Source organism: Rhinichthys klamathensis, unplaced genomic scaffold (assembly GCF_029890125.1).
Source record: "Rhinichthys klamathensis goyatoka isolate OS25496 unplaced genomic scaffold, OSU_Roscu_1.1 h1tg000281l_1, whole genome shotgun sequence".
In the NCBI taxonomy this organism is placed as follows: domain Eukaryota; kingdom Metazoa; phylum Chordata; class Actinopteri; order Cypriniformes; family Leuciscidae; genus Rhinichthys; species Rhinichthys klamathensis.
The window spans coordinates 4,277,966-4,301,067 of record NW_026606800.1 but is presented as its reverse complement, the minus strand read 5'-3'; the positions used below and the strand labels follow the sequence as shown (position 1 = coordinate 4,301,067).

Sequence of the window (23,102 nt, the reverse complement as noted above, 5' to 3'; positions counted from 1 at the left end):
CATTTAAAATTGTTTTAACTTAGTTCATCTGTTGGTAATGTACATTCCTCGCCTAATGTCTTTCCGTCTCAAATGATCCGTAAACATAACCTGTGATTAATATTTCATGTTCGTAGGTTTTTGGAAAAACGTTGTATACGCATGTAACGTTAGCTTAGCTAGCGCCGGAGTGTCACACCAAGTATTTAATGTAGGGTTGAGCCTCATATTCGACATTTACAAGTATTCGGCACCGATAATATACTATTATACAAGTGAAACGGTGAGACTCGAGACCTGTCCACATTATTATGGAAAATGTGTGAACATTATACCCGGGTCAACCCGCCAATTTACGTAACGTCGCGACTCGTAAAAGATGCTCGCACAGGATTAACAGACAGTGAGATAACAGAGCAACTCATGGTCCGTGCGGAAGAGGGGTCCAAATGGGGTCCGCCGTAGTGTATGGACTATATTTTTATGTTGAGTTAGATGCGTTATACGAAGTGAAAGGTGATTATTTTTTTGTCATGTGCGTAGTGATATGTGTGCCGCCCGTTACGCTCTGTATCAATGTCAATGCGCAGCAGTCCAGCATAAAAGATGAAATGTGTTTCCCTTCTTTGGGTCACCCCACCTTGTTTTCATGTTCTGACTTATTTCAAAGGTTTTAACGTCCATGTGATGCTACAGAGAAATTGTCACGAGAGTGGACATTTTAGTAATGTTTTCATTTTTTACACTATTTAGTAAAAGATGAAATGTGTTGCCCTTCTTTGGGTCACTCCACCTTGTTTTTCATGATCTGACTTATTTCAAAGGTTTTAACGTCCATGTGATGCTACAGAGAAATTGTCAAGAGAGTGGACATTTTAGTAACGATTTCATTTTCAACATTTTGAGTAAGTTTCTCAGAATTTTGTTTTGTTTTGTTTTTACAAACCTTTCTGCAATTAACTGCAGCAACTCTGAACATCCACAACAATGGACTGAGTTGAATTCGGAGAGTTATTGTTTTTTCCCCAAAGGAAGACTGCATTTATTTTAATGTGTTATATTATTATGTGTGGAACAGTATAATTTCAGTTTGTGTGCAGCCCCAAGCAAAAGTGTGATAGAGGGTGTAAAGGCAAAAAATTTAACATGTCCCAAGGAAGGTCTCGACATCCATTGTCACTTATTGTAAAGCAAGGCTGGTTGAAGTTGGACTCTTTGGGGTTTTTAATAAAGGTCCTTATTGAATTGTCTTTTCATCTAGTTTTTTCATGTGTTAATATTTAAGTTTGACTGGCCAATTCTCATGTAGATTTTTTTGTAGATAAACTTTTTTGTAGTTAAATCTAGCAATTTCTGTAAACTCAAGTAACTTGGCAAAAAAGCATGAGAAAAAATAATAATGTTGCCCTAACTTAATAAAATAAGTTAAACCAACATCTTTTAGTTCTCTCAAGTAATGTTTTCCAGTCCACATTACTTGATACAGAAAGTTGAGTCAACAAATCGCGAGTTGTATCAATTATGTATTCCATGTAGAGCCAACTTGATTCAGGAAGTTGAGTCAACAGACGGCATGTTGCATCAACTCGTGTTTTGAAGTGTAAGAAACTTGACATTATAAGTTGACTCAAATTAACTCAGTCAAAGCAACAAGATGACTTGACTTATTTAAGTTGGGTCAACTAATCTTTTTTTACAGTGTAGTAAGTACATGGGTAACAGGACTGTAAAAGGAAGCGTTACCGAAATGTTAGGTAATGAAGGGTCCAAAGAAGAGACAGTCACTCACGTACAGATAAATAAAGCATATTATAAAAACTGTATTGTATAAAATGTATTTATTTGCAACGGTTATGTTAACAGACATAATAAGACATTTCTGTCCTAAGAACAGCTATTCAGCTGATGGGTGCCGTGCTGCGTTGACATGGGAACATCCCAGGTGGAAAATAATGAGGAAATGGCTGAATCCGAAATCGGCCCCTAAACCCTCATTCACGAATCCCTGCGTTAGTCCAGTAATACAGTTCACTTGAAGGAGTGAATGAAAACGAGTGAGTGTATTCGGACAGCCGTTGATCGTACATCGGCTGTACACAGCCGGGTTCGTCACTTATTGGGTCCCCTGAAAACATTTACGTTGTGGTCAGTGCTATTTGCAGCGCGTTTCTGTATTTGGCTGTGTTGTGAGTATTTGGAGCACACGTGTGCTGTAAAACTGATGAAGACGTTTTCTTAATTTGCGGTTGTTTTTTCTATTTGCATGTGTTTCCTTAAGTTGCAGCGCGTTGAGCTCTCTCGGCCACCGTAGTGATCTGTTCAACTACAAAATTTGTTCAACTTTTGAGTTCCTTCAGGAAAAAAAAAAAACAACAAAATACAGTTTGGCTAAATGAAGGCCTACTGTTAATTTTTTTAGGGTTTACTTTGAAACTTTCACTCAGAAATTACATTTTAAATTTAAATTTTAAATTTTCTCTCAGAAATTGCTAGTATATTTCATAAATAACTACAAAGAAACAAAGTTATAGGCTACATTGAATTAAACATACATTTTTTAAAGACTGAAATTGTACTTGTATTTAAACGTAATGACTACGATGCCAGTGGACTAGCATACGGAAGAAGGATTAAGGCCGAGTAATACAAAAAAATTATAAAAACTCGAGATTAAAGTCGTCATAATGTAAGATTAAAATCACCGTTTTTTGAGGAAAAAAACTCGAAATACAATGTTGAGAATAAAATCATTAAATTTTGATAATGATGTTGTGTTTTGAGAAATAAAACTTGTTAAATTGAGAAAAAAAAGTCCAAATAAAATGGCGAAAAAAAACTTGTTTTGATTTAAAAAAAAAAGAGGCTGGTTTCACCTACGCGTGAATCATCGAGGTTTTGTGGTTTCCCAGAATACCATAAGAAACATTGTCAATCTTGTTGAGTGTGTGTGGAATATCGACAAACGGGACACTTGAGAAGCAGTGGAGGAACTAGACTTTTATACATGGGGTGGCCATTAGGGGGTCCATAGAACGTGAAATAATATCATGTGTAATACTTATTCGTTTTCATTGTTTTAGCATTTGTATTGTAATAAATAAGCTACCAAAATTGTAGATACCAGTGAAATTTCACAATTCTCAATTCCAACTAACTTATACCACAGCAAAAACTACAAGCCTAACTAATATAAATTCAAAACTGTCAGTAATAAATAAGAACAGTGCTAATTTAAGTGCTTAAGTCAAATTGTATAATCAAACGTAAAAGAACATTGAATAATCTTCACTGTATATATTAAATATATCCTTGCTAAAGCTACAAAAGTAATTCACTCAAGATCAGTAAGTGATTTCGTTTCTTTTGTTCTTTGGTTAACTTTAATGACAAACAATCATCAATAGTCATCATCAATAATCAAGGTGCATTAAGTCTAAATCCAATCGCTACTCGCTCAGAAAGTGTGTTGATGGACTGAAACACATGCAGTAGATGCTAATGAATGTATAACCGACATTGATCTCAAAATCTTCTTGAAATGTTTTTCTTTCTCAAAACACTCACTTGTTTTGAGAACTCAAAACAAGTTTATGAGTTCATTCTCTACATTTTACTTCACCTTTTTTTCACAAATTTAACAGGGTTTTTCTCAAAACACGACGACTTCATTGTCTAAGTTTAATGAGTTTATTCTCAACATTGCATTTCGACTTTTTTTCTCGAAATTCTGTGAGTTTAATCTCGCATTATCTCGAGATGGTTTTATTTTTTTATTGCTGGGCCCTAATCCTCTTCCGTAAATGACAGAAATGTCATATTTGGGAGATTTATTTCTTTAACAGTCGAGCTGTGAGTCTAAACAACCATAGAGTGGTTCACTCAGTTTACTGTTCATATTTGTTAAGCGTTTGCCTTGCAAACACAGCTGACCCATCAGCCCAGACCTAACACATTACCACCGAATGAGGCCGTTTTCACAACCTCTGCAATTATCCTACACGTTTAAAGTGTACATTTACAGCCTCAGCCTATAGTGTTTCAGCACATTTTCTATCCCGAGGCATCCACATCTGCTTCTATTATTGATAGGTGCCAGCAAGCTCTGCTAGCTGCCAGTGAACTTGAGAGAGAGATTGGTTGAACTTTCATTGTGACACTCTTAGTGACGCCTTTTAGCGGAGTGCTTTGAAAATGAATGAATGCCAGGGGAGAGTCTGCAATGCAGGGCTTTTAATTGATGGTACGGTCTCTGAACAAAGAAAGTGGGGTAGGTATGCGGCTCCATTCAGGTGTCCGGTGTACTTTCCTTGAGTGGGAATCAGTGATGCATTGGGCTGCCCATCTCAGCACTTTAATATGGGATGTTGCAGACCTGTCAACTCTAATTACACATGAACACATCCAACGGTATTGGGCCGCATTCAATTCAGAGGGATATATTGCCAAAGAGCATGTCGCGTGGCCAAATCTTTATACAACTCACATAATATTGTGGACTTTACAATGATGGAACGCTTGCAATTTAGCCAGCAGGAGCAATCCCAGATGAGTCACTATCAATATCCGGCTAGCTTTTAGGATGGGCTTTTATGGATTGGTGCCGTGGACGAGACCAGCATAACTAGGGTTACCCAGAGAAAGGCTAAAAAAAGTTGTTATTTTAGTTTCTCCTATTAAAATAGTTTCTTTCTTTATTGTCCTGCTCTATGATTAGACCTAAAGGACTGCAGCTGAGCCTGCGCCAGTCTTCCTAAACATATTATTGTACGGGTAAAATTGGTGCCTTTAATAATTAGTTCACCTCAAAATGAAAAGTTCCTGATAATTTACTCACCCAAATGCCATCCAAGATGTTCATGTCTGTCTTTCTTCAGTAGAAAAGAAATTAAGTTTTTTGAGGAAAACATTTCAGGATTTTTCTCCACACAATGGACTTCAATTCCAACCAACATGTTGAAGTCCAAATCAATGCAGTTTCAAAGGGCTATGAAGAGCTTCAAAGGGCTCTGCACGTTCCCAGCTGAGGAATATGGTCTTATCTAGCGAAACGATCGGAACAAAAAAAACAACAACATTTATATACTTTTTAAGTTTTTAACCACAATTGTTCGTCTTGTGCTGGTCTGCGACGCACCAGGGATTACGTCATCACGTTGGAAACGTCACGATTCACGTCATCTATCTAAGCTATTTGTCTGTGTACTCCGGTTCAAAAAGGCAGGGAAGGGCGAAAAATTCCTTCTCATTTTCTCCCGTTTTCTCCTCCAACTTTAAAATCGTCTGACATCTTTGTTTTAATTTATTATTATTATAAAAAACAAAAAAAATCATGACGTTTCCAACTTGATGACGTAATCCCTGGCGCGTCGCAGATCAGCACAAGACGAACAAGTGTGGTTAAAAAGTATATAAATGTTTTTTTTTTTTTTTAAATGACCTATCGTTTCGCTAGATAAGACCCTATTCCTCAGCTGGGAACGTGCAGAGCCGTTTGAAGCACTTCATAGACCTTTGAAACTGCATTGATTTGGACTGCATTGATTGAAGTCCATTGTGTGGAGAAAAATCCTGAAAAGTTTTCCTCTTAAAACTTAATTTCTTTTCCACTGAAGAAAGAAAAACATGAACATCTTGGATGGCATTGGGGTGAGTAAATTATCAGGAAATTTTCATCTTGAGGTGAACTAATCCTTTAAATTAGGGTCTTGCATTTGAGGTTTTTGCTCAGTAGTATCAAAACACTTTACACATTGAATTTGCACATATACATTTTATTTTCATTGTCACTTATTTAACAAATTTGTTTTGGTTTCTGTTATTTGTGCGTTATTTTGTGTATTTATTCTCAACACATTTTCACATTGTTTTAATTTTTCTGTTATCTGGCTGAGACTCATACTTTGCATTTGCTTGGTTTCTGTGTTGTTGTTGTTGTTTTATTTATACATTTCACAATATATGAATATTATTTCTGGCTCAGTTTTGGGGATTCTGGCATAATATTGGTCCAGTTGTGGGTTAGTTCTGGGGTAAAGGTGGTGGCAGTTTGGCTCATTTCGGGCTGACATCTGGGGAATCTGGCACTGTTGTGGGCCAGTCATGGCTGATTTCAGGGGACATGGAAGAAGATGTGGGTGAGTTTTGGTCTGCTTCCAGCATGGATCTGGTTTACTTTCGGCAAGTAGCTTTTGGGCCAATCTTGGGCCGTAATTCCACGTGGTATCTGGGCCAAACTCGCAGCCAAAATTCAACCAGATTCGGCCCAATACCAATTTGCTATCTGGGTTAAACGAAATTCACTGTATGAATTCTTAAAGGTGCTCTATGTAACTTTTCTACTAAAATGAATTCTTTTTTTATTGCCTGTGTGTGAAGGGTTCTAAAGGTACACATTAAAATGATGTACACATTAAAATGATCCACTTGTCGAGTTTTGCTATTACCTCTCAGTGTTTCCCCTAGGATTTGTTTTTCGGGGGGGGGGGGGGGGGGGGGGGGGGGGCTCTGAAGGCCAGTATTCCTATTTCTATGTGAAGTCTCCGGGTCGGATTTACCGCGAAATCCAACGGATGTGACGTGCATGCGCGCTCCCGAGCCTCTCTTCTTATATACAGTCTATTTATATCTCAGTCAATCTTTGATCAATATTCCCAAGACTCTAATCGTTCGTAGTTTAAATGAAACCAGTTTAAATGAAACTGGAACGGACTGAGTGAACGCTGGCGTGACTGTCGCCGCTACTCACCGGCAGAACTTTGGCATACATTTTGACAATACCAGCGAATTTTCAGACAGATAGTGCTTCAATCTGATCAAATTGAATCATTATATCGCCTGTACAACATTGGTTGCTACTTATGACCAGTAACTGTTGGATTAATACTCTTCTGTGATCCCGACTGCGTCCTAACATCTTCACCGCTGCTGCTTACCTGAGGATCTGCTTACCTGAGGATGACGTGGATTCGCCGGTCGGTTTTCTGGTTCGTGCTTGGCTGGCTTCTGGTGTCTCTTGCCCACCTGCAAGTTGACGCTCTGTTCCAGTACTCTGTTGCTGAGCTTTTGAAGCTCCGACGCCATGTTGATGTCCTCCAGCCCCCATCTGGTTGCTCCATTCCATCGGACATCTTTTTCCAACCGAACCGGAGATATATTCATCGTGGACCGCGCGGTAAGCGCTTTTACAAGAATTCTTATTCTTCCATTCCAACTTGGTTTTCCACACGCCGTCGTTCTCGCAACCCCAGCCGAGGTGCTAATCACAGTACTCTGGCTAGTCTCCCTAAAGTGGCTAACTCTGCCTATAAAAGTAGCTCTGCCACCGTGAACTTTGGTCTCTTGAACACTCGCTCTCTCAACAACAAGGGTCCACTAATCAGAGATGTCATTATGGACTATAATCTTGATTTTTTATGTTTGACTGAGACCTGGCAGCTGACTAATGATTTTATTCCCCTTAACGCGTCTGCCCCGCCGGGGTTTGTTTACAATTGCCAGCCCCGTGCTTCTGGACGTGGCGGAGGTCTCGCATTGTTTCATCGCGAGACCTGGAAAGTTTTGCCGATTCCTGTTTCTCCTCTATTTTCATCGTTTGAGTACTCTGCCTCACTGTTGCCCGGACCCTCGCCCACAGTCGTGGTCACTGTTTACCGTCCCCCAAAATATAACAAAGATTTTCTAAATGACTTTTCTCAGCTTTTCACTCATCTTTCAACTCTATCCCATAACTTAATCATCCTGGGTGATTTTAATATTCATATGGATAATATCAGTTCTCCGCTCTCCAGAGAATTTTCATCTTGCCTGGAAAGCCTTGGTTTGCATTTATATATCGACTCTCCAACTCATTGTGGGGGGCATATACTGGATTTAGTCTGTTGTTCCGGTGTTATCCCCTCTGCCTGTAAAACTCACTCTGTTGCCTTTTCCGACCATATGCTTATTACTTTTAAGATCACCCTTCCGCTATCTAAACTGACTCTTCCTCGCACCATTTCTTTCAGGAATATCAAGGACATTAACACTGTCACCTTTGCATCTGATATCAATAATTTTCCAAGTGTACCTGCCTGCTGTTCACCTGATGAATTAGTTTCTTACTATAACAAACACCTTCACACTCTCTTGGACACTCATGCTCCTATGAGATTCAGATCAGTCTCCTTCAACCGTTCAGCACCCTGGTTCACTCCCGCCCTACGCCTTCTGAAATCCCAGGGCCGTCAGCTGGAGCGTCTTGCTAACAGAACTGGACTCACCATTCACAAAAATATGTACATGGAACATGTCAATTTGTATAAGGATTCTCTCTCTTCAACTAAATCTGCTTATTACTCACACTTAATCCACTCTAATCATCATAATTCTAAAACTCTGTTCTCCATCCTCACGTCCATTACAAAACCTCCTGACTCTCTTCCCTACCATATGCAATCTCAATACTTTTGCAATAAACTTATGTCCTTTTTTGTTTCCAAAATTACAGACATCCATAAAGACCTGACCTCACCTGGAGCTGCTGCTTCTGGAGGCAACTTTAACACCCCTTATCCATCCCCAACTACTATTTTTTCAAGTTTCGACCTTCCCTCTGTCCAAGCCATTTCGGACATTATTCATAAATCTAAACCCTCCACATGTCAGCTCGACCCACTTCCCTCCAGCCTGGTTAAATCCTGCTGCTCTTCACTTGCCCCTCTCATCACTGAGATTATTCACTCTTCCCTAAGCTCTGGTTCAGTCCCCCCTTCACTCAAAATTGCCTCAGTCACACCCATTCTGAAAAAACCTGGTCTGGACCCCACTAATTTCAGCAATCTCCGTCCCATATCTAACCTACCCTTCATATCCAAAATCCTGGAAAAAACAGTCGCTTCTCAACTTCATACTCACCTCATGTCGAATAGCATTTACGAGCAGTTTCAATCTGGCTTCCGTCCCCTTCACAGCACTGAAACCGCACTCATCAAAATTTCAGATGACCTTCTTATGGCTTCTGATTCTGGGTTACTTTCAATTCTCATTCTTCTGGACCTCACAGCAGCTTTTGATACCATTTCTCATCCCACCCTTCTCAGTCGATTATCATCTATTGGTATCACTCACACTCCCATAGCCTGGTTTACTTCATACATTTCGGATCGCACACAGTTCATACAACTAAAAACCCAGAAATCCGTTACCTTCCCTGTCTCTGTCGGAGTGCCCCAAGGCTCTGTATTGGGGCCTCTCCTTTTTATCATATACATCCTCCCTCTTGGTCACATCCTCCGTAAACATAACATTAAATTTCATTGCTACGCGGACGACACCCAGCTCTACCTCTCTACTAAACCATCTTCCTTACTCCCGCCAACCTCTCTTACCCTCTGTCTCCAAGAAATTCACTCTTGGTTTTCATCCAACTTTCTCAAATTGAACAGTTCAAAAACCGAAGTCCTCCTGGTGGGCACACCCCACACCCTCTCTAAAGCTAATAAAGTTTCCATTACCATTGATAACTCAACTATCCTTCCCTCCCCTCAGGTTAAGAGTCTGGGTGTCGTCCTTGACAGCACTTTATCCTTCCACTCTCACATTAACAGCATCACCCGGTCAGCCTATTTCCACCTGCGTAACATTTCCCGCCTCCGTCCCTCTCTTACTCCAAAAACCACCGCCATCCTGGTTCACAGTCTCATCACATCACGGTTAGATTACTGCAACTCACTCCTGTTTGGCCTCCCTAATAAGTCGCTCCAGAAGCTGCAGCTCCTACAGAACTCTGCTGCACGCCTGATTACTCAGACCCCCCTTTTTCATCATATCACTCCCATCTTGCAACAACTTCACTGGCTTCCTGTCAAACAGAGGATCATCTTTAAAATACTTCTCATTACTTACAAAGCAGTTCATAACATGGCTCCTCCATACATCTCAGATCTTCTCCATTTAAACATCCCTACTCGTTCACTCCGATCCTCTCACACCTGCCAGCTTTCTGTTCCCCCTGCTCGTCTTGTCACAATGGGGAGCAGGGCGTTTAGTCGCACTGCTCCACATCTTTGGAATTCCCTCCCCCCAGATCTTCGTACCATCAACTCATTTAATTTCTTCAAATCCAAACTCAAAACTCACTTGTTTAGACAATCATACTCCACCTGACCCATATCACCTCAATGATGTCTTGCCAATTTTATTGCTTACTGTTTTAATGGTTTTTATCTGTTTTGTACAGTGTCCTTGGGTGTCCTGATAAGGCGCTTTAAATAAAATGTATTATTATTATTATTTATAGTAGTGCTGGACGGGGCCTTTCGAACGAGCCCACCCCCGAGGTCCAACTCGGCCGGCTCCCCGAGTTATAGCCGTTCGAAATCGGGGGTCCCAGCGAACGGCGATCCGGTAGGGGGCATCCCCGAGGCCCGCCACTCTAGCGTTCGGGTAAAGCCCCGTTCACACCGCCAGCGATTTTGTCGCTACATGTCGCTAGTCTCTGTACTGTGAAGTCGCTTGTGGGCGTTCGTAGTGCTGTCGCTCTAATGTTATTGGTTGACTGCACGCCTGGCCATATCTATACAAAATACCACCAGAAGTGATATATATACAACAATATCATTTTAATTTGACTAGGAATTAGGCTCAAAAGAAACAGTATGCTGTTGGGAGAGTGTTTTTACATTACCACAGCAGTGTTTAGTGGATTAAATCATTTACAAGATTAACGATTGATGAATCAACAAATTAAACTCACTCATTCCGTCATAAATGACTAAAACGTCATTCGAATTTGACAAATAATCAATTTTCTTGTCCCTAATAGTTAACATAATGCAGGGGAAACTGTAAAATGAACTGCAGCAGTGCTAAACTTGCATCACAAAATTACAACACTCGAACTTTAAATGTATGAATTAAACTCACTGAGACTGTCGACAGTTTCTTTTCCATGCCTCATTTTATTATATCCATGTATGTGGTTACAGTCAAATCACAGTGAAATCTCCCTCGAACTCCTCTGTCTTGCCTGCACTCGAGACGGTGACGTGAGCTCCACTGAAAGTCTACTTTCCTATTGGTTGTCGCTCGCGAAAATCGCTTCACATTTGCATAAAGTTGAAATTTCTCAACTTTTGTCGCTTGTCTCTTGTCGCTTGACACGCCCACATTCTGTCGCCAACGGTCGCTGTCGCTCGTGTCGCCGGATGTCGCCACCGCTCCATTGAAATGAATGGGATCATGTCGCTGCGTGTCGCTGGCGGTGTGAACGGGGCTTAAGGGTTCCCCTGGGACCTCCTCCCCCGAATTTGAGCTCTCTGGGTCTTTGCGTTCCAGAGATACGAGCGATTTTCTTCTGAGATCGTGACGTCACCGGCGTCCGCAATTTTGCAGCGCGCCCGATGGTTTTCTGCTAATATCTCCTCGAAAACACCACCAAAAACTATGGAACTTATATGGTTCTTTTCAGCTCGACTAGATGGTCCCAACGAGCTCGGTGCTCGCCGAATCCGTCTAGTATTCGCCGAGATATTTGCGTAATAGACGGTATTGTCTACGAGTTCGAGCACGAGCGCTCTTGTAAAATTTGGTTGCAATCTGAAACATCACCACTAGAGGCCGCTAAAAGTTACATAGAGTACCTTTAAGGAAATTGATAAATGGGTTCATTCATAAAAATGACATTTATGCTCCTGACTTGTTGACCTGTGGGTGATGCTGGTTTAAGTCTCACCTGCGATGTTTTATCTGATGTTTTTCACTGCGTTGTGTTAGACCAGCCTTATATTTTATCATCTCATTCATCAAAACAGTCCAAAGCTCCATTTAAATTTTTCATAACATAGTCCATTTTGAATTTCACTTTTAAATCTAATATACACATAAAAATACATTCATAAAGGCCTTTTCACATTTCAACTACTGTACTGTATGTTAATATTGAAGAAAACAAATTCACTGTAATTTATTTTTAAAGGTCAAAAACATTACAAGAAGGAGAAAGTAAAGCTTTTCCCACTGTGTTGAAATAACTTACCCCAAAAAGTGACAAATTAAAAATCATAATTTACCCGCCTCATGTCGTTTCAAAACATTCATGCTGTTATTTTTCAGTGGAACACAAGTAGAAATGTTCGCATAGCTCTTTACACACAACAGTTCAAAATGACAATGTACAGTACCATGAAAAAGTACCATAAATGTAGGCAGCCCAGAAAACATATATTTTGAGATATACAATTTTGAATGAGTTTTTAAAACAGTATTCTCTAATTAATGGTACAATTTTGATCCACAACAAATAACACACAAACATGAATTTTAAATCCATTGTGTGCTTTTATTTGTACGTTGCTACAGGACTACAACTGTTGTCCGATACATAATGTAAACCCACGTTCTTGTCAGTAAGAAAAGATGAGTCTTGTTTCTCAGCAAGGATACATTTCTTTAATCAAAAATACAATATTTGGAAACATCGTAACAATTAAAATGAACTTTTCTCTTTTTAATATATTTTAAAATGTAATTTATTTCAGTGATGTCAAAGCATATCAGAAATAATTCTAATATGCTGATTTGGTGCTCAAATGCATTAAATTATCTTGTAAAATTATAAATGTTTTCACTGTTACATGCAGCCTTTCTAAATGAAATTAACTTACTGACCCCAGACTTTTGAATGGTAGCATCTGGTTTATAGAGAAAACAATGGCTTTAAAATTAACATAATGTATGAGGAATGACTTGTGTAATACATTGTTATAAAACATAAGGTGAAAGTCTCTTCAGTAATGTTAACCACACACAGACCTTATTAAAAGCTGCAGTCTGCAGTTTTCCCTCTTTGTCGCCATCTCTGTTCGAAATCTGCAATTGCAGTAATTCACGGAATTATCAACTTTACGTGAGTTGTGCCTCGACACGGCACAGCGCGGATGAACACAATGTTTGAGGAGAGTGTGCAGCTGTCAGTCACCGCGCCGGTGTGGAAACTGTCATTCAGAATCACAGATTATTCTTTTTGGAAGTATGACCAACATAATCATTTTCACCGGAAAATGTCATCTGAACAAGTAAGTAACATCCACTTTTGTTCTGGTTCTGACATTGCAGTAAATCGCGCTGATTAAATCTAATGATCGCTTATCATATCACGTCAAACCGTGCAAATTATACTTTGTTCTCAAATTGTTAATGTTCAACATCAGCATTGCGTGACTACATTTAATGCCCTTCCGATATTTATCCTTGTTTTCGCATGGGTCCGGTTGCAATTAAGTCTCTTTTTTTCTGTAGCCACTCCGAAGTCTTTTGCATTTTACAACGGGTGAATCTTCAGTTGTCACTGGTGATTGTCGTTTGAACCTTTCTGGATTCGCCATCAAATTGATTAGTTTAATATTATATCAAGTGCTGTGAGAAAAGGCTATAAATCTCCACCTCGAACATCCTCACACGCAATAATAGCCTACTAGCTGAGACTCCTTCTTTTTGTGTACAGATGTGACGTAATGACGCAAAGACATGCTCGAATTTCCCGTGGAAATCCACCATTACCACTGGAATTAAAAAACATTATTTTACAAGCTTACCGTTTTGAATCGAGCTACGGCAAGCAGAGAGTTTTGAACACTAGCTGGTTATGTATTTGCTCAATTTTATTTTGGATCATTTTTAACCCAAAAAAGCTACTTTTGCAGCTTTAACTCGAAACCTTAGCTAAAAAACAATTCTAGAACTGTTGTGGGCAAAAAAAAGAGAGATCCTTATTGATGTACACATTATTATGAATTATATGATCACCCGCCATTAAACACAAGGCTTAGTTTGCTGTGTGTTACTCATACTCTTCCTTGTTTATGGCTCTGTTGTTGCTGCGGCAAGCATCCAGATGGTTGTTAGAAGAGACAAGACTAAATTATGATTGGGTTTGGCATGGCATAACAGGGGTTTGATGCACTCATAACATCCATAACACCCCTCCCAGTGAAACACAATGACAGAACCCATTAGACCTATTTTGTTCCTTTTTCTCCCCAAATTCCTGTTCTTCAAAAGCATTTGAATCAGGGCCTGACCTCTCCTCCCATTATGGTCATTTAGCTCTGCTTGCTATTGCACTCCTGGCAGACTGTCTTTAAGTATTAATGACTTCATCAGCAGTTCTTTTAAATTACCCATTAAGATGCAGTTTTGTCCAATCCTTTACTGCTGGGTCTGCTTCCTCTCACCAACAGCTACAGATCTCTTCATATGAGGAGGAACAAAACCTGACATATATTAGGCAGAAGAACGCTTCTTTAAGTCTGTGCCTGTGCTGACGGATTATTTCCCAATGAAGCGGCCCAAATGTGTATCATGCCAGGTTAGTAATGCTATTTTTACTGTACCTTAAACAAGACTAAATGATTTGGAGATCATTGTCAGAGAGTTGTTTCATCATTGAGTCAGAGTTGTTGACATTAGCTAACTGTAAAACCCTTGGTGGTTAGACAGGGAATGCTATAAAAGTGAATGTTTTGATTTTATAGACAAGTTTATGCATCACATTTTCGTTCCGCAACCTGCTGGCTTATTGCTTTCCTTTTTCCAGAACCCACATCTGTATGGCTCACAAAAATTCATTTCTTTTTCTAAATTAGTTTTTAAATCATTCACGGAGGGAGTCTACTTTGCATTATTTTTCATCATTACAGGCTCATCAGCTCTATATTTCTTCCTTTTTCCGTTGCTTCCATTTTTTTATTTTATTTCACAGACAGTGAAATGTGAAATAAAATAAAAAAGACTGAGATGATATAAGAAAAAATCTGCATTAACTTTCATAAAGCTTTTTGAAGAAACACTTCAAATTTGGTCAAGTCAGTATGGTCTGTATTCGCTAAGAAACCGGACATTTTAAATGTATATTTATCTACTAAAATATTCTTAGTAAACTTCTCCTTTTTCATTTTCAAATGTAAAATTACACTAGCAAATTACTACAACATACACTGTGGCACTGGTTCAACCAATGGTGTGAGTTTGGGGGCGGGACTAACAGCAATGGGTGGGTGTTTTCTGTAATATACAGTATATTTGTATGCATGTCAAGTCACCTTTATTTATATAGCGCTTTTTACTATACAGATTGTTTCAAAGCAGCTTTACATTGATAACAGGAAACTGATGCAACAAAGTTTGTTTTGGCTGTACAGTTTTCAGTGTTGATTCATCTCTGTTGTAAAAAAGTTGTTAATTTAGTTGTTCATTTATCTATACAGAAGCTCTGGAGAAATCAGTGATTTCATTGTCCAGCTCAGTTTAGTTCTGTAATACAATGGTGTCAATGCAGGCAGTTCAGTAATATTGTTGAATATTTAGTGTCCCCAACTAAGCAAGCCAGAGACGGCAGTGGCAAGGAATCCAAACTCCATCAGGTGAAAAAATGGAGAGGGAAAAAAAAAACCTTGGGAGAAACCAGGCTCAGTCTGGGGGCCAATAAACAAACAGTGCATGATTATGATTCAGGCTGCATTACTGGTCAAATGTCAGATTGAATCAGAACATTCAAAATATTTATCCAGTTTCATATACAGACAGACAGATCAAAATGTTGGATTGCGCGAGTTGGTCTTTTTCAAAAACATACAGCACAACCAGTGTAGTCTCATGGGTTGGTTCTTTTTTAGAGAATCAAACAGCAAAACCTTACCCCAGATATTTATTCCTTACAAGAACAAAACGAATAGTTAATGAAATGGTTAAGAAATTGGAATCGTTAAGAGGAATCATAACCAAAACCATTAAATTCTTCCCAATTTCCATCCCTAAAATCTAAAAACTGAACCTTGATTTGTTTAAAGGTTTCTGTATCTGCTCTTAATAATCTATTGGTTGCTTTGCTTATTTAATGCAATAACTAGTTATGTAGCTTCCACTTTTAGCATGACGTTCAGTGCACCGCTGATGGAATTGTCTGAAAAACACAATGCTTTTTTTTCTCGCCTTTGCACGATAGAGATGCAGATAGTTTATTCAGACCCTTGGCAAAGTCTTGTCTCATTTCAAGGACTTGAGAAGCTATTCAGGGAGGCAGCATTTAGATGTAAATCTGGATGATATAAAACCCTGCTATTGTGAGATAAGGAGGTCACAGATGTCATCACAGTGTCTTTTATGTGATAGCTGTTCAGAGACGACGAGCTAGGATTGAACCCTGAGGTGGGGTGACATAGCGGTGCACTAAACAGGACAGAATGTGTCTGCTTCAACCTTCTAACCAGCGTGGGCTCTGCACGCGCACACAAACACACACACACACACACGCGCATATGGAAAAACACCCGTGATTCGCATCACAATGCCAGTCATTTTTCCTCCTCATTGCACCCGATTTCATCAGACCTGCATGTTTCATATTGACCTGCAAAAGGGTTGACTGACTACGACAACCGTGCTGATGAGTGGGTGAGAAATGAGAAGCTTCTGTTGAATATTCTGCTCTGAAGGGATGAGAGTAAAGATGCAAGATTGTAATCCAGCAAAGGGGTCTTCCAATAAAATGGAAAAAAATGTATAATAATTAAACTGCAGATCTCACGGCAATTTGTACAAATTTTACGAGGTGGCTAATTCGTACGAATTCATACGACCTCACGCATAGGAATTTGTAGGATTTTTGCTAAATCGTACATATTTTACGAGTTGCCCAATTCGTAAGAATTCATATGAATGACCTACCCCTGACCCCGCCCCTAAACCTACCCATCACTGGCGATTAGACAAATCCAACAAATTCGTTCGAGTGTGGTCGTACGAATTTGTTCGAATTAGACACCTTTTACTCACTCATACGAATTAATCGTGAGATAGCATTGAACAATTTCCACTTTTAATGGTATAAGTAAGGGATAACGTACATCCAGCCGGTTGTTATGTCAGAATAAACCCCCGACAGGGTAAAAAGGATGAGGATGATCTTGCATCAGCCTGAAGGGGGTTTATTCTGAGATAACAACCGGCTGGATGTACACTATCCTCCCGCTTATTACACGGCTACTTGCCACATATGTAAATAATTAGACACGAAATTTTGATCTGAGTTTAAATATTTTATTAGGTCTTTAGCGCGACAAGTTCAAACTAGACGGACATTTAAGCGATACGGTATACAGTCATACCACTTATTACACAGCATTTCGCCACATAAATAATTATGGAGATATTGATTTCAGATTAAACTGTTTTAAAATCGTACCTGTTTGTATCTTAAAATCCAACAGTGTACAAAACAATAGTCACAAAATGGTAGCAGCTGCGTTTGTATGAAACAAGAGAGAGCGAGTCCACAATACTGGATGGCATAATTAAAAAAACTGTACAAAAAATATTGATTTGACTGAGTTTTAATATTTTATTAGCTCACCAAATGCAAAACTTCCACGAAGAAAATCCGTTCCTAGCAAGCAAATAGCGCTGCTGACTTCACTAAACCGGATGAGCCTGTGTTATCTTTTTTCAGTGGTTGTTATCTGGGAATAACATACTGCTGGATGGCGCGATTGACCAATCAGAATCAAGTATTCCACAGAGCCATGTAATAATGTTATATAAAGGAGAACACCTCTAGCATCACCAAACGGGATAGCAAAAATCATTTATAAATAATTTATATAAAAATAATTTATATTTATTATGATATTTTGTACTTAGCTACTGTAGCTAGTCAGTCAGTCAGTTAGTTAGTTAGTCCCTGCCCCAAACTCATGCCATTGCCTGATCGGGATGTTCAAATTTGTCAGTTATTTTGTTGCTATTTTAATTGTGAAAAAATACAACAAATTCCTCAAAATTGCACCCAAACTTCGCTTTAAAAATGTAAGAATTTAACAAAAATTTGAGTTATGTAGCTTTTAGTCTACATGTATTCGCTTTGAAGTCATCTAAATGATAGAATACTCCAAGAAGTTGACTAAACAGTCTTTTAGCAGATACACATTTTTCTGCAAAAATAGAAAGAAAAAAAACACCTTCATGTTTCAATAGCAAATACCTCAACACAAGACAGAAAACTGCTCATCAAGCCATTTTATACAATCTTTAAACATTGAAAGCGTGGTTATATTCTGAGATCTCATGCTCTTCCCTATTCCCTGTAAATCAGGGAAGGTAGAGCTGAAATAATTAAATGCAATTTGCTCTTTAAAGGTCAACTTTCTAAATGTTCCATTTGCACGGTTTATGAAAAAGGTTTTGCTTGATTTGCATGAATATTTAACAAGCCACCGTAAACAGCTTACAGACTCAGTTTCTTAAATGCATCCATTGACAATACTTCTGTACCTCAATCTTAGCCACATTAAAGAGATCTCTATACAGTACGTCATGCTTTTAAAGTATAATATGAAATAGTTAACTATGCAAATGAGCAGAAAATGGTGCTAAAATGGATCAAAATATACATTTCAGAGATGTGTTGTGTGTATGCGTGTGTGGTTGCCTTCCGCACTCTCACTCGATGACAGCCTGGCTCCTCTTCGGGGGTAACACCCCTGGCCTAAAAAGGCAAAACATAATGCCGTTGCTGCCGGGGACTCTAAGAATAAACCACACAGTCCAGTCACAGATAAGGTTACCTTGAAACCCGTCCTCCCTTCTCTCCCGTGTTTCCTGACCCACACACACCATGGGTTGGTAACAAACATAAGGACAACCTAGGGCTTGATTTGCTCTTTTGACAGTAGCCTTGTTTTTTCCCTTCCTGCTAGTACTTGGTACCAGTTGGAAGTGTATAGGTTTTTTTTCCCTGTCACTTTAAGCAACAGGTGCCTTTTGGCTTCCTTGTAGGGGGCCCTGGCACAAATCCAAGTTTTATCGGGACTCCAACAGGAAAGGCACAGAGAGACATTGTGGTGCTTTCGATCGGAAAACTATTCTGGACTGGGGAATTGACTCTTGAGATTGTGTTCAGCCTGTTAGTGCATGAGAGAGATGGAAGGTACTGTCAACTTCATTTTCCGGTTACATTTCTAAGTGCATTAACCAATAAGAAGGTGGAAGTCAAGTAAATGTTATTATACTGCATGTGACAAACTATGCTACTAACAGTATACAGTCAAGTACCTCAAGTTAACTTTGTCTCTTAGTCAAGTTAACCGTCTTTTAGATGGCAGCCATCTGCTTTGAAGGGGAATTTTGTAGCTGAAAGCTGCTAAAAATACACCATATCATATGGCTCTATGGGAATCTGCACTCCTTTGAAGCAGGCCTGTGATCTTAGCACAGCTTTTTTAAGGTTTTAAGGTAGTCATCAACTGAAATATGGCGGTTTAATCAGCTAGAGAGAAAATATATTTAAAGGAATAGTTCACCTATGATAATTCATTTACATTACAAATAATTCATGAACTCATTTACTTAACCTCCTGTCGTTCCTTACCCATACGATTCTCTGTTTTCTGTGGCACTCAAAAGGAGAAATTTTGAATACTCTGCCAGTCACTCTTTTTCATGCAATTACAATGAACAGTGAATGAAGCTTCAAAAAGGACACAAATGCACCATAAAAATGGTCCATGCGTATTATAACAGGACTTCTGAATTCGCTGCAACCAGTTTATTGAGTCAGTGAGTTCGATTGCAGAATCAGACTTGTTCGCTTCATGAATAAATCACTCACTGAAAAGCTTTGACACAAAAGAATGATTCATTTACAAACTGACAATCGCTGCTTCTCTCATGAAACAGCAGATGTCATGATTATCAGTGAATAACAAGTTTCACAGTTATCTTATGACTTTTAAAGACTTGGAATTACAATAAGTCACGTGGACCACTTGTATGTCCCCGGAAAAGTTTCAGTCCCCCATTGAAAGCTTAAGGTTTTAGTGTCTCTCAGTATATTTTCTTTGATTGTTGATGTCATTTAGATTTAGAAGCGTTTTCTCAACACACTGAAATCCTGTCAGCTTCCAAACACACACAAAAAGAAACCTATTCAAAAAGTTTGAAACCTTTTTGAAGTCACTATTAGTGACTTGAGAAAGAAACGATTATTGACGTCAAGGGCCTGCATAAATGAGCCCCAGTCTTGCGTGAAATGGCTTAGTGTGGCAAAGACTTAGAAGTAAATTTGATATACTTATTAAACTGTGAAATGTCTCCCAGATCAGCCTGAATAAATCGCATTTAAAGTGACACTTGAGGGAATAGCAGTGCAGAGTGTTTTTTATGCTGACTTCATTGTCTCAACAGCTCTCATTTACAAACCTGGGATTAGTTGTCATGGATATCAACACAGGGATCTGAGGAGGACAAGGTCTTATATTAAAATAAGCAATTCAAAGAGGGCTATTTCTTTCTGCCACTGTTCGGTTTACAGCGCAGTGAGTTTTGAAGTGGCATTTGTGCACCGTGTTGCCATGGAAGATTTCTCCTAATCCTCCTTTGGTGTACACAATCTGCGATCTTATGTTTCTGTACAATCAGATACTGAAGCTTGTAGACAATCTGCAGGGGCAAAATCATGATAACATACAGAAAGATGCACCAAAACGCCAAACTAGCTAAGCATAGGGTGTCTACAGAAAACTTCTTGAGTCAGCATTTGGATGGGATGTCTAATCCTAAATTTGACCACTGGGACTGATGTGAAGAGATGCAACAGGTGGTCTTAGTGGACACTTTCAGCGTGTGACATCTGTATCAGACCCCCACATGCATAGACACGTCATTATGTGCAAGCCAAGAGCAGAGAGAGCAGAAAACACTTGTGCGAGCAACAGGACCAACATAAACAAGAACCACAAACCCGATCTTGGCTCAGAATCACAACGAATCATCCGGGGTTTTTTTTACACTCTGTACAGCACATTGGTCAATGGAAGTTGTGTTTAATTGTGCTTTATGAATAAAGTGATTGATTGATTGATTGATCCACAAATACATTTCTGTAAACACAATCACAAATGCTTGCACAAGAATCAATCATTTATTATGACTTAAGTCAAGAAAATTGTCAAAGATCAATAAAGGGGTCTTGTAAACCCAGCAGCGTATATAAAGGTTACATGTGGCGGATGTTTAGACTCTCTGTGCAGCAATTCAGACTGAGCTGCCGCAGGAATTTATATCCATTTAGAAAAGAGGCTTTTAAGGGGGCTCCGGCCAACAGATGACACAGCGCCAGCATTCCTCATGCGGCCTTGGAGATGTTTTAACGATGAAACATTGCCATTGCAGATGTGTGCACTATCTACAGACAGCAAGTTCAATTCAATCTCTCTCCCAGGCAATGCATTGATGAAGACAAAAAGCAAACATTCATCTGCTGTCTAGCTGTCTTTGTTTTTGTAACTCTTACATCCTGTCTACACTGAGTTTTATTAACAACTTTCATCCAGCATTTTTTATACGATAACCCAAGAGTAAAAAAATGCGTATATCAAAAGAAAATGGGTTTTTGTCCATATTATGAAAGTCAATGAGAAAGTGGAGTTCCAAATAGGACAAAGATATGAAATTAATCTAGTTATTGTATATTGTAGGTCTTCCAGCAAAGTGATCGTCACTTCAGATCAAAACCTTTCAAATCAAGGCAAAAATTGATACACGCATGAATACACAAACTGTAGCAAAACTCTTTTTATCTTTGGCTCAAATCTTCCTTTAAATTTCATGGTAGCTAGCTGGTTTTATATTGTTCCAATGTGATCAACCAGCTCTACCCATCATGGATTCCAAAACAACCAAGATGTCAATCCCTCCAGTGACTACCTTATTTTTGCTATAAATGGCCGACTCGAACCAGTTTGAAACCATGTAGAATGTTTTTTTAATGGGTATTAACCTGTTTTGTACAGCAATATCTTGTTTGCACTTGTACATTTCTAAAGCTCTATCTGTCCCTACAGCGCGGTCCTCCACCACCACGACTACCATAGTCGAGACCAAAAATGACGTAAGTGCACATCCCTTACGTTCATCCAAGCGCACCATGACCGATGACCTGTACAGCACGTTCAGCTCACCCATGGCCTGGATCCTCGTGCTGGCTCTCGTCATAACATGGTCAGCCGTTGCCATCATCATGTTTGACCTGCTCGACACCAAGGGTCTTGAAGGTAGGTCTATCTCTCTTATCTTTGTCTAATTCCCTTCGATGGAGAGTTATTTTGGTACAGTTGTGCTGAAGGGCAGGTTGGGCGCAGCAGTCGATTATTAGGCTACCTGATTGGGGGCTTTATACCAGCACATTCACTTTAACTTTTGGTAAAACAGGACCCAGATGAAGCGTAATTGGATGCTTGGGTGAGCTTTTACAATGTGATAAAGCTCAGAGCTTGTTTTCTGGCTGGAAGTTTATCAGCAGTGCCACAGGGCAAACTTGTGAGGCTTCTAAGAGTGGGAGGGAGGGATATTGACTGGATCCTGATAGCATTGACAGTGACAAGGATAGATAGGGTGTCCCGTTGGCAGGCTGCTATCAGCCACCGCCTCATTCATGCAGAGTGCTGAAAAAGTCCTTGTAGGACACCGTTTTACCTTGTATTACCACCTGGTGATATATTAGAGTCCATCGTTGATGCAAGGAAGATGATAGAATGGTTGTTTTTGGTGCTGAATTACTTGAAGTTGCAGTCAATTGTTTCTCAGTGTGATTCAGTAATTCCATAATGACAATTTTGAACTCCTTCAACTGTTTAAAAAATTGTCATTGTTTAGAAGGATTTATCACTGTCATTGAGATCACATCACAAACTCATTCACAATTCATTCCATCAAAAGCTCTAGAACACAAACACATTAACCCATTTTTGAAAGTATTTCAAAATGGAAACATTAGACTTTCCTTTCATGTAGTTCACTACATGAAACACACCACCCCACATTGTAGGTGTCACATTTAAATTTACTTATTTCTAATAAGTTTCCCTCCTTTTTCCACCCTGTCCATCATCATGTGTCATCCTGTTGCCATCCAATAAAAAGCCCATACATTATACTGTGACGACCCCTGTTTACCACCTGGTAAAGACTCTCTGCCTGCAGTTCAGTGCTAATGCCTGTTTGTGTGTGTGTGTGCGTGTGTTTTTTCCTGCATGCAAACAGGGAGCAACTGTCACTATCATCTCAAACATTCATTCAGACATGCAAATTTACTG

At 39.3% G+C, this 23,102-nt stretch overlaps 1 protein-coding gene across 1 annotated transcript in view; it reads left to right on the top strand.

The window, feature by feature from the left end:
* Positions 1-18,578: 18,578 nt before the first annotated feature.
* trdn (triadin) overlaps positions 18,579-23,102 on the top strand; it is a 53,556-nt gene continuing 49,032 nt past the window's right edge. Inside the window, exons 1-3 of the mRNA XM_056269232.1 lie at positions 18,579-18,937; positions 21,852-22,061; positions 22,930-22,968. Coding sequence (XP_056125207.1) covers positions 18,922-18,937; positions 21,852-22,061; positions 22,930-22,968 — 265 coding nt within the window. The 5' untranslated portion in view covers positions 18,579-18,921. The remainder of the gene's footprint in view (positions 18,938-21,851; positions 22,062-22,929; positions 22,969-23,102) is intronic.